The 13,046-nt window shown below is 45.7% G+C and overlaps 1 protein-coding gene across 1 annotated transcript; it reads right to left on the reverse strand.

Moving 5' to 3' along the window:
- Positions 1-256: 256 nt before the first annotated feature.
- On the reverse strand, positions 257-11,826 carry LOC124712102. The gene is made up of 3 exons (XM_047242400.1): positions 11,773-11,826; positions 11,610-11,684; positions 257-1,186 (listed from the first exon to the last, which is right to left on the reverse strand). The coding sequence occupies exons 1-3, from the start codon at positions 11,824-11,826 to the stop codon at positions 257-259; spliced, it is 1,059 nt and encodes a 352-aa protein (XP_047098356.1).
- Between the last annotated feature and the right edge of the window lie 1,220 nt (positions 11,827-13,046).

Here is a 13,046-nt window from a genome sequence, read left to right on the forward strand (position 1 = left end):
TCCACCGCAAAATAAACCGACCAATCAATTGCTTGAGACGACATCATTACAACGGCGACAAGAGGTCGCGATCGCCGACGTCATCGCGCGTCGAACTGGAGCGAGGGAGGAGGAGGAGGAGGAGGACGTGGGGGGGGAGGGCGGGCGGGGAGTGTTGGATAGAGAGTTGGACAGGTAGCCGATACGGATGCTTGAACAGAACTGAGGGAAAGGCTTCGGCGGCGTTGCTGGTGGGAAGGAGACGGGAAGTGGTCGCTTAATGAATGGCGGCGGTGCGGCGTGCCGTGGCGTTCCAGGCTGCGGCGGGCGGGCAGCCGGCAGCCAGACGCGCCGAGCCGGCAGTGGGCCGGTCGATAGGCGGCGGGGCTGCGAGCCGGGCGCGTGGGTGCGCGGGACCCGGCCCGGCCACTGTGCGGCGCGGCGTAGGGGGCCTGCCCGTAGACTGCCTGTAGACGGCGTGTAGACTGCCTGTAGACAGCGTGTAGAACCCAGGAAGAGCCGTGCGGCGCGGCGTAGAGGGCCCGCCCGTAGACTGCCTGTAGACGGCGTGTAGACTGCCTGTAGGCAATTTGTAGAACCCAGGCAGAGTCGTGCGGCGCGGTGTAGGGGGCCTGCCCGTAGACTGCCTGTAGACGGCGTGTAGACTGCCTGTAGGCAGTTTGTAGAACCCAGGCAGAGTCGTGCGGCGCGGCGTAGAGGGCCTGCCCGTAGACTGCTTGTAGACGGCGTGTAGACTGCCTGTAGACATCGTGTAGAGCTCAGGGAGAGCCGTGCGGCGTGGCGTAGGGGGCCTGCCCGTAGACTGCTTGTAGACGGCGTGTAGACTGCCTGTAGACAGCGTGTAGAACTCAGGGAGAGCCGTGCGGCGTGGCGTAGGGGGCCTGCCCGTAGACTGCCTGTAGACGGCGTGTAGACTGCCTGTAGACAGCGTGTAGAACCCAGCCGTGCGGCGCGGCGTAGAGGGCCTGCCCGTAGACTGCCTGTAGACGGCGTGTAGACTGCCTGTAGACAGCGTGTAGAACCCAGCCGTGCGGCGCGGTGTAGAGGGCCTGCCCGTAGACTGCCTGTATACGGCGTGTACACTGCCTGTAGACAGCGTGTAGAACCCAGGGAGAGCCAAGACAGGGGGAGCTGGGGCACGGCACCCGACAGTGCCGATCTGGTGTCCAGTGGAAGTCGCAATACCCTGACGAAGAAAGTAATCGGAGCAACACAAAGGTTGTGAGACAGGTGTTACGATTAATCAAGGAAAACCCCCAGTTGGGAAACGGGGCCAAAATTAGTTGGTTATTGTCGAGTTGCAATTTACAATTTCTTTATAGATTACTTCAACCATTAAAAGTCATTTCTTTATCTTTTGACAAGGAGCAGATCCAAAAAAGCTAGTTGGCATAAGTGCCTTTTCAAAAAAATTTACCTTACAGTTAACCGCCAAGCCATTTTACTTAAAACCGACTTTGATAAAACATTTGATAACAAATAAAAATTTTCCATGTTGTTGTTTTTGTTGTGGTCTTCAGTCCTGAGACTGGTTTGATGCAGCTCTCCATGCTACTCTATTCTGTGCAAGCTGCTTCATCTCCCAGTACCTACTGCAACCTACATCCTTCTGAATCTGCTTAGTGTATTCATATCTTGGTCTCCCTATTCTATTTTTACCCTGCACGCTGCCCTCCAATACTAAATTGGTGATCCCTCGATGTCTCAGAACATTTCCTACCAACCGATCCCTTCTTCTAGTCAAATTGTGCCACAAGCTCCTCTTCTCCCCAATTCTATTCAATACCTCCTCATTAGTTATGTGATCTACCCATCTAATCTTAAGCATTCTTCTTCGGACCACATTTCGAAAGCTTCTAGGCTTTTCTTGTCGAAACTACTTATCGTCCACGTTTCACTTCCATACATGGCTACACTCCATACAAATATTTTCAGAAACGACTTACTGAAATTTAAATCTATACTCGATGTTAACAAATTTCTCTTCTTCAGAAACGCTTTCCTTACCATTGCCAGTCTAATTTTATATCCTCTCTACTTCGACCATCATCAGTTATTTTGCTCCCCAAATAGCAAAACTGCTTTACTACTTTAAGTGTCTTGAATATCTACTCCGAACTTTTCTTTTGTTTTCTTCACTGCTTGCTCAATATACGGATTGAATAACACTGCTTTCCTTTCATACCCCTTGACCCTTATAACTGCCATCTGCTTTCTGTACAAATTGTAAATAGCCTTTCGCTCCCTGTATTTTACCCCTGCCACTTTCAGAATTTGAAAGAGAGCATTCCAGTCAACATTGTCAAAAGCTTTCTCTAAGTCTACAAATGCTAGAAACGTAGGTTTGCCTTTCCTTAATCTTTCTTGTAACATAAGTCGTAGGGTCAGTATTGCCTCACGTTTTCCAACATTTCTACGCAATCCAAACTCATCTTCTCCGAGGTCGGCTTCTACCAGTTTTTCCATTCGTCTGTAAAGAATTCGCGTTAGTATTTTGCAGCTGTGACTTATTAAACTGACAGTTCGGTAATTTTCACATCTATCAACACCTGCTTTCTTTGGGATTGGAATTGTTATATTTTTCTTGAAGTCTAAGGGTATTTCGCCTGTCTCATACATCTTGCTCACCAGATGGTAGAGTTTTGTCAGGACTGGCTCTCCCAAGGCTGTCAGTAGTTCTAATGGAATGTTGTCTACTCCGGGGGCCATACGCCTGCCCAAAAATACGCTTCCTCCCACGCAGTACTAATAAGAAGCCAAAAGATCACTGCCTATAATTACACCGCCGACCGGTGTGGCCGTGCGGTTCTAGGTGCTTCAGTCCGGAACCGCGCGACCGCTACGGTCGCAGGGTCAAATCCTGCCTCGGGCAGTGATGTGTGTGATGTCCTTAGGTTAGTTAGGTTTATGTAGTTCTAAGATCTAGGGGACTGATGACCTCAGATGTTAAGTCCCATAGTGCTCAGAGCCATACGAACCATATAATTACACCGACGACAGGGACAGGAAATCCGAACGCAGGAGGCCACAAGGCAGAAAAAATCTAATCTAAAACATTAATCACTCCCCAAAAATACACTTCCTACCGGGCAGTACTAAAAAGAAGCGGAAAAGATCAGTCTATAAATACACCGGCGACAGGGACAGGAAACCCGAACGCAGGAGGCCACAAGGCGGAAAAGACGCTGGTTTCACAAACCAAAATTCTTCAGTTAACATCTAAACCCTTAACCAACTTAACTTGCAGTTTATCAGAGGAAAAGCAGGTGAACTCCGACGCAAAGGTTCCTCACACCCGACCGTGTACATGTCGCCAGCGTGCCCAACTGGGCACAGTCACACAGCCACGCGCTCTGTCACCGGAGCCCCCGTCTCCTCTGCATGCACGGCGGCGAAATACCACTCCTCAGGTTAGGCGAGTTACTAGTCCATCATTCCCGCCTCCAGACGGAAAATTTAAAGACATCCGTTGCCGCTCCCACCAAGTAGAGACTCGGAACCACAGCCGTGGTCCCCGGGTGCTCACAGCAAGAGCTTACAGCCTCGTCCCGTCAACCCGTCCCACTCGTCTCGCACCGCCAGGATAGGCCACGCGGCTTCTCGGAACAACAGCCAACTGTCCACCGCCACGCCACGCCGCGGTCTCTCCGTCCGACATTCTCTGATTCCCGATTTTAAAAACCGACCGACAGACTCGTCACCGCTAGGCAACCAACCAACCATCCCCCCAACGATCTTATTCCCTTACACAAGGCTTACAGGAAGCAACGACTCGAAGATCGATAATTTCGGTAATATATTCGTCTGGGTGGCATATTTTAGTGAATATCGTTGCAACATCACAGGTTAACGTAAACGTGAGATAAGCCTTCGCAAATGTGAAATGAACATTTTCGGTAGGTGACTATTAACAGCCGTCGAGTACTATACAAGAGGCATCTTTGACCATCAGCTGCTTTTTCATTAAAACTCAAATATCGAGCAGTTTCCGTCGCAGACCATCTACACGGATTAGGGCTAAAACAGTTTAAACCACATCACACCTGTCATTAACGATGGAATGGAAGGACTCAGAACAATCTTTACAGCGCGATATGTGTTGAGAGCCGACACACGGCTCAGGTTGAAATTTCGGGAATATATTCGCCTGGATGACATATTTTAGTGAATATCGTTGCAACATCACAGGTTAATGTAAACGTGAGATAAGCCTTCGCAAATGTGAAATGAACATTTTCGGTAGGTGACTATTAACATCCGTCGAGTAATATACAAGAGGCATCTTTGACCATCAGCTGCTTTTTCATTAAAACTCAAATATCGAGCAGTTTCCGTCGCAGACCATCTACACGGATTAGGGCTAAAACAGTTTAAACCACAACATCACACCTGTCATTACGTAAATAATGGATACGTCTCATATGTACAGTATGCCATGAATTCTATTGTAGCACACAGGGCTCTTGAAGGCAACCGCGCTAAAGCTGCTTCACAGAGGAAGACTGCACTTTAGTTCCCTCTCTAGATTGTCGCACATGTGACAAAATGGTAGATATCTAAATAGACGACAGAGGGATAGAGAAACAATTAAAATCGCTTAAAAGAGGAAAGGCCGCGGGACCTGATGGGATACCAGTTCGATTTTACACAGATTACGACAAGGAACTTCCCGCTCTTCTTGCAGCGGTGTACCGAAGGTCTCTAGAAGAGCGTAGCGTTCCAAAGGATTGGAAAAGGGCACAGGTCATCCCCGTTTTTAAGAAGGAACGTCGAACAGATGTGCAGAACTATAGACCTATATCTCTAACGTCGATCAGTTGTAGAATTTTGGAACACGTATTATGTTCGAATACAATGACTTTTCTGGTGACTAGAAATCTACTCTGTAGGAATCATCTTGGGCTTCGAAAAAGACGATCGTGTGAAACCCAGCTCGCGCTACTCGTCCAAGAGACTCAGAGGGCCATAGACACGGGTTCACAAGTAGATGCCGTTTATCTTGACTTCCGCAAGGCGTTCGATTCAGTTCCCCACAGTCGTCTAATGAACAAAGTAAGAGCATATGGACTAACAGACCAATTGTGTGATTGGATTGAAGAGTTCCTGGATAAACAGAACGCAGCATTTCATTCTCAATGGAGAGAAGTCTTCCGAAGTAAGAGTGATTTCAGGTGTGCCACAGGGGAGTGTCGTAGGACCGTTGCTATTCGCATTATATATAAATGACCTTGTAGATAACATCGGAAGTTCACTGATGCTTTTTGCGGATGATGCTGTGATATATCGAGAGGTTGTAACAATGGAAAATTGTACTGAAATGCAGGTGGATCTGCAGCGAATCGACGCATGGTGCAGGGAATGGCAATTGAATCTCAATGTAGACTAGTGTTATGTGCTGCGAATACATAGAAAGAACGATCCTTTATCACTTAGCTGCAATATAGCAGCTCAGCAACTGGAAGCAATTAATTCCATAAATTATCTGGGACTAGGCATTAGGAGTGATTTAATATGGAATGATCGTATAAAGTTGATCGTCGGTAAAGTAGATGCCAGACTGAGATTCATTGGAAGAGTCCTAAGGAAATGCAATCCGAAAACAAAGGAAGTAGGTTACAGTACACTTGTTCACCCATTGCTTGAATATTGCTCACCAGTGTGGGATCCGTACCAGATAGGGATGATAGAGGAGATATAGAAGATCCAACGGAGAGCAGCGCGCTTCGTTACAGGATCATTTGGTAATCGCGAAAGCGTTACGGAGATGATAGATAAACTCCAGTGGAAGACTTTGCAGGAGAGACGCTCAGTAGCTCGGTACGGGCTTTTGTTGAAGTTTCGAGAACATACCTTCACCGAGGAGTCAAGCAGTATATTGCTCACTCCTACGTATGTCTCTCGAAGATACCATGAGGATAAAATCAAAGAGATTAAAGCCCACACAGAGCCATACCGACAATCTTTCTTTCCACGGACAATAAGAGACTGGAATAGATGGGAGAACCGATAGAGGTACTCAAAGTACCCTCCGCCACACACCACCAGGTGTAGATGTAGAGTAGACATGTGTAGGCCGGCCGATGTGGCCGAGCGGTTCTAGGCGTTTCAGTCTGGAACCGCGCGACCGCTACGGTCGCAGGCTCGAATCTTGCCTCGGGCATGGATGTGTGTGACGTCCTTAGGTTAGTTAGGTTTCAGTAGTTCTAAGTTCTAGGGGACTGATGACCTCAGATGTTAAGTCCCACAGTGTTCAGAGCCATTTGACATGGGTAAGGAGAGCAGTGCTGAAAAGGCACTTCGTTATTGCTCTCTTTAGGGAGTCATTAGTATAGTTGCCGTCAAGAGTCCTGCGTGCAGTACTCGAATTCATAGCATGCTCTACAACTAAGTCGTGCCCAATTTTTACGTAATGGCGGCTGTGTTGTTGTGGCTTAAACTGTTTTAACCCTAATCCGTGAAGATGGGCTGTGACGGAAACCGCTCGATATTTGGGTTTCAACTTAAAAAGCAGCTGATGCTCGAACAAGCATTTGATACAAATGTGAAATACTGGTGCACTAAAAACCAGTGTAACAGCCAAAATGTTGAATGCAAGCATCCAGACGTGCATGCATCGAGTTGTACAGATGCCGGGTGTCAGTTAGTGGGATGGAGTTCCATGCCTGTTGCACTCGGTCGGTCAGCACAGGGACGCTTGATACTGTAGGTGCATGACGCAGGAGTCCTCGTCAGTTGATGCTCGATTGAAGACATATCTGGTGAACAGCGGTATGTCAGCCAGTGTTGTAAATCGCATCAAGTTAAAATTTATGTTGGAAAACAACCCGCTTTGATGCTGTTCATGAAAGGCAGCACAACATGAGGAATGAACAGACTGACGTACAGGTTTGCAGTCAGTGTGCATGGGATATACACTAGAGTGCTCGTGCTGTCATACTAAATCGCACACCCTAGACCTTAACTGTAGGTGTAGGTCCACTGTGTGTTGCATGCAGACACGTTGGTTGCAGGCACTCAGCTAGACTCCTCCTAACCAACACACGGCCATCACTGGCACCTAGGCAGAACCAGCGCTCGTCAGAACAAACAGACCTCCATCCCAATGATCTCTCGCCTGACACAACTGAAGTCGCTAATGGGGGTGGTTTTGTGTCGGTGGAACGCACACTGCAGCGCGTCTAGCTCGGAGCTGTCCTTGTAATAACCGATTTGTAACAGTTGTGTTACAGTGGTGGCAACTGCTGCTCAGGTTGCTACAGGAGATGCAGTACAACGTGCCAGAGCCGTACGCCGAACACAATGGTCTCCCTTATCGGTCCGTCTGGAGCCCAGTCATCTTGCAACCGTACATTCTCGTAGCCAGCGCCGCCAGCAATCATGTACAGTGGCTACATTCCTGTCAAGTGTTTCAGTAGTATCGCCAAAGGGCCATTCAGCTACTCGCAGCCGTATTACAAGACCTCGTTCAAACTCAGCGAGCTATTAATAATGTCGTCTTTATTGTCTTAATGGCATTCTTGACTAACATCAGCTCACCACGTCCAGTCTCAAAAGCAACTGACCTTTACAGCGTGCATTTAGAGCAAACCTAATTTGCTACTAGAGTCGCTCTTATCCGACTGATGCCATATTCGGATATACATCATCTTTCAGATGTAGGAACACGCCTACCAACTTTAATTTACGTCTCACAGCTCCTTCTTGCTGCTGCGATGTTTTTTTCCCGTCAGGGTATTTCGCTGTCTATCATATGGCTTGCTCGCAACACATCTGTTCTCCCAGGTGCCCCCGGTGCTTTACAAAGACGATCACTGCATGAAAAGACTATGCGGCTAGTCCTAAGATTCGCTCAGCAATAACGTTAATAAGAAAAAATTGTATTTGCTCAATAGTGGAAAGAAGGGTTCTCAACCTGTGGGGCGCCCCCTCCCCCTTAATTATGTATGCGGACATTTCATCCATAATGGAAACCGAGAATCTCGATCACTTTTGCCTGGCATCTACTCTGATACTCGCAAGATATCGGTCCCAGGGATCCAAAAACTATCGAGAATCTTGCACTTTAAACTTGGAAGTCGGGCATCAGATGACAAAAGGAATATTTTTTGATGTCATATAATTAAAATTTAACTTTTTCAGATTATTGTTTCTTTACTTGTACCGTGAAACCCTGATTCTTGCGAAATTTCGTGATACTACGTCACCGGACAGTACCCCATATGTTTTAATGAGTGAGAATACGAGTAACAAAATATGTTACATGACTGGCTGTATCATTTGACTGGAATGACTTAGAAGCTAACGTTAATTGCACCACTGAGGGTCCATATACCTTGGTATGTGACATAAATTTTAGCTTGGTACCTCTATCCGTTTCTGAGAAAAAGGGGTGTTAACATGAAAGACAGTGGTGTACTTACAAATTAAAATTTTCGGATTTTTTTCCTTTGTTTATACTGTAAAATCTTCCTTCCACTCAAATTTCATGATTATGGACTACGGGGAGATACCCTACAGATTTTGCTGTGTTAATTTGCGAGCATCAAATAATGTGACATACACAACCGGCCATTAAAATTTCTACACCAAGAAGGAATGCAGATGATAAACGGCTACTCATTAGACAAACATATTACACTAGAACTGACATGTGATTACATTTTCACGCAATTTGGGTGCATAGATCCTGAGAAATCAGTACCCAGAACAACCACCTCTGGCCGTAATAACGGCCTTGATACGCCTGGCCATTGAGTCAAACAGAGCTTGGATGGCGTGTACAGGTACAGCTGACCATGCAGCTTCAACACGATACCACAATTCATGAAGAGTAGTGACTGGCGTATTGTGACGAGCCAGTTGCTCGGCCACCATTGACCAGTCGCTTTCAATTGGTGAGAGATCTGGAGAATGTGCTGGACAGGGCAGCAGTCGAACATTTTCTGTATCCAGAAACGCCCGTACAGGACCTGCAACATGCGGTCGTGCAATATCCAGCTGAAATGTAGTGTTTCTCATGGATCGAATGAAGGGTAAAGCCATGGGGCGTAACACGTCTCAAATGTAACATCCACTGTTCAAAGTGCCGTCAATGCGAACAAGAGGTGACCGAGACGTGTAACCAATGGCACCCGATACCATCACGCCGGATGATACGCCAGTATGGCGATGACGAATACACGCTTCCAATGTGCGTTCACCGCGATGTCGCCAAACACGGATGCGACCATCATGATGCTGTAAACAGAACCTGGATTCATCCGAAAAAACGACGTTTTGCCATTCGTGCACTCTGGTTCGTCGTCGAGTACACCATCGCAGGCGCTCGTGTCTATGATGCAGCGTCAAGGGTGACCCCAGCCATGGTCTCCGAGCTGATAGACCATGCTACAGCAAACGTCGTCGAACTGTTCGTGCCGATGGTTGTTGTCTTGCAAACGTCCCCATCTGTTGACTCAGGGATCGAGACGTGGCTGCACAATTCGTTACAGCCATGCGGATTAAATGCCTGTCATCTCGACTGCTAGTGATACGAGGCCGTTGGGATCCAGCACGGCGTTCCGTATTACCCTCCTGAACCCACCGATCCCATCTTCTGCTAACAGTCATTGGATCTCGACCAGCGCGAGCAGCAATGTCGAGATACGATAAACCGCAATCGCGATAGGCTACAATCCGACCTTTATGAAAGTCGGAAACGTGATGGTACGTATTTCTCCTCCTTACACGAGGCATCACAACAACATTTCACCAGGCAACGCCAGTCAACTGCAGTTTGTGTATGAGAAATCGATTGGAAAGTTTCCTCATGTCAGCGCGTTGTAGGTGTAGCCAACGGCGCCAACCTTGTGTGAATGCTCTGAAAAGCTAATCATTTGCATATCACAGCATCTTCTTCCTGTAGGTTAAATTTCGCGTCTGTAGCACGTCATCTGCGTGGTGTAGCAATTTTAATGGCCAGTAGTGTAATGGTCCTTATCTTCTGCTGCGTTGACTTACAAGTGCACATTTATTACATTGCCAAGGAATCATAGACCTTAGCACGAAAATTCAACTTGACGCGTCTAGCCGTTCTTCTGAAAAAAGGGGACGTGACAGACAGATGGACAAACAGACAGACAGTCACGTAAAAAAGACCAAAATTTTTTGTATGATATAATTACAAATCAATAATTTTCAGATTTTTTTCCGGTAGTTGTGCAGTGGAATCTTTCTTCTTGCCAAATTTCATTATTATAGACTAACGGGAAGTATCATACACGTTTCGATAAATGAATTTGCAAGAATCAAAATATATAACACAAATGGCCGTATCCTTTGACAGCATTCACTTAGATGTTTAAATTTATTACACTTCCAAGGGACGATAGAATTTAGTATTTGACATAAATTTTAATTTGGTATGTGCACACGTGCCTCAGAAAAATGGGTCTTAACGAAGTGACGGACAGACAGAGAGTCTGAAAACAGGTGACAAATTTTTTTTGTGTGATGCAATTACAAATTAACAATTTTCGGTGGTTTTACTTTGGTTGTACTGTGGGATCTCACTTTTTGCCTAATATCATGAATCTAGGTGAACCGAAAGCACAATATAGGTTTTTATGAGTTGAGTTTTGCGAGTATCTAAAACGTGACATAAACGGTCGTCTCTCTTGATTGCAGTGACATGGACGCTTCACTTTTATACATCGCCAAGGGATCGTAGACCTTAATAAGTGACAGACATTACAACCTGATACGTATAACCATTTCTGAGAAACAGCATTTTTAACTATCGCAGAGGCAGGCACATACATAACAAAGGGATCCCATAAGGTTCCGATTTTCCAAATTATGTACAGGACCCTAAAACATGAATTCAAAAACCGATTACTTTCCCGAATGGCAAGAAATACGAAGTACATGTTGATAAAATAATACTTTAACATTTGTAAAATAAATAACAAAATACTTCAGTCATAGTCGCGATTTTATTTAAATCCACGATACATTTCCGAGTCTCGAGGACTCATCTTCAGGTACTCTGACAGTCTACATCAACTTCCATTCCCAATTTAGGTTAACTTTCATCCTGGACCAGTAAATGAACCTCAGAGTTCACAAAGCATCGTGCGGTAAAATAAAATCACGATTGTGACTGAAGGCGGTTTTTCTTTACTGAAGTAATACAGTCACGGAAGAAACACTACCAGCAATGAATACATTAAAACATTAACATTCACATGTACCCCGATATTAACGGCTTATATATGGGGCTATGTCAGTACTGTACAGTTGACTTAATTTAAATCAAGACCTGGCTAGAAGAGGTTAGTTTTGACTTGCATTCATTGAAACATTCACATTTCGTTCAAAATAGTACTTATGAATGTGCAGTGCAGTACTGTGGAAGCAGGCAGCGTGTAAATACAGCTGTGTATTTTAACAATAATTCCCATCCCCTATGAGAATACAAACATCTTCACACTCGATAAGCTGCGGAACTGTGTTCTTTGTCATAATCAGTTTCGCGGGAATTCGTTCGCGTCGAGGCAGCCAGCTCCGCCCTTCGCATACATCTCAGGTAACCGGTATATTCCTCTTTTCACATCCTCGTATCCTCGTACCCCGAACCACTCGTGCTTCTTCTCCTTTGCACCCTCTGTTCCGCTGAGATAATCCATCAACTTTTTATGCGCTACCTGTAACACAGACAGTAATAGAGCGTTATCGGTTCTCGTTTTATCAACGTAACGTATTGCTGTTGCGAACAGCACTACACTTACTTACTCTTGGTATTCTGTAAGATTTGTAACTTTGTAGCTTTAGTACATGTATTGTCATTGATTGAGGAAAGGGCGATGGGCGAAGGGAAGGGGTGTGTGGGGCGGGAGGGGTGAGATGAAATTGTAGTTTGTAAGATCTTTCACGAACACTGAAAGGTTGAAAAACTGCTTTACAGAGCGTGCAAGGGCAGCGATCTGTCCGGTGTTTGATGAGATGTAGATGTCCAGCACTTTGTCGCTCGGCCACTTTTCGTACATGCCCGTCGAGTACTTGACATACAGAAGACAAAATGTTGTGCTGAATAATTCAGACCGTGTACGAAAGGTAGAACATTTTAGTTACTGGAATAAAATAACAAAGGGAGTCCCACAACGTTCAGGTTTCAGTCGACTCCTATTCTTAACAGAACCGGCTTTTCCAAGATGCAATGTGTCACTGGCACACTAAATTTTTACAGACAGATTGAAATATGCAATTAATAGACCACTTCATAAGAATGTTGACAAGACCGACTTAAACAATTGTTATCCAATTCCATTACTGGCATCTTTTTCCAAAACGTTAAAAAAATGTATTCCAGAGTAATCGCGCAGTTGAGTGGACACAGTAGTACAGTTGTGATTCCATGAAGTTTGTTCGACTAAGATTGTTGTTTATACATTCACATATCAAATAGTACAACCCTTAAATAATAATGTATCGTCAGCTGGTGTCTTTTGTGGTCTCTACAAGGCCTCAGGAGATCACAATACTCTCTTAGAAAAACGGAAGTTCCATAGCTTTACGCACAGCTGGTTTAAATCATACTTGATCCTTTATTGTGTGATTATATGATAGCAAAACAAACACTGGTAGCAGTTACTTCTGTAAAATATTTGGGAGTATGCGTACGGAACGATTTGAAGTGGAATGATCATATAAAATTAGTTGTTGGTAAGGCGGGTGCCGGGTTGAGATTCATTGGGAGAGTCCTTAGAAAATGTAGTCCATCAACAAAGGAGGTGTCTTACACAACACTCTTTCGACCTATACTTGAGTATTGGTCATCAGCGTGGGATCCGTACCAGGTCGGGTTGACAGAGGAGATAGAGAAGATCCAAAGAAAAGCGGCGCGTTTCGTCACAGGGTTATTTGGTAAGCGCGATAGCGTTACGGAGATGTTTAGCAAACTCAAGTGGCAGACTCTGCAAGAGAGGCGCTCTACATCGCGGTGTAGCTTGCTGCCCAGGTTTCGAGAGAGTGCGTTTCTGGATGAGGTATCGAATAAATTGCTTCCC

The sequence above is a fragment of the Schistocerca piceifrons genome, chromosome 8, assembly GCF_021461385.2.
Source record: "Schistocerca piceifrons isolate TAMUIC-IGC-003096 chromosome 8, iqSchPice1.1, whole genome shotgun sequence".
Classification (NCBI taxonomy): Eukaryota; Metazoa; Arthropoda; class Insecta; order Orthoptera; family Acrididae; genus Schistocerca; species Schistocerca piceifrons.

Bases quoted from the DNA above. Each gene is read 5' to 3' on its own strand.
- LOC124712102 (XM_047242400.1), bottom strand. From the start codon at position 11,826: ATGACAATACATGTACTAAAGCTACAAAGTTACAAATCTTACAGAATA. The intron at 11,685-11,772 runs GTAAGTAAGTGT...TCTGTGTTACAG, and splicing joins AATCTTACAGAATACCAAGA to GTAGCGCATAAAAAGTTGAT. The intron at 1,187-11,609 runs GTACGAGGATAC...TTTCTTCGTCAG, and splicing joins AGAAGCACGAGTGGTTCGGG to GGTATTGCGACTTCCACTGG.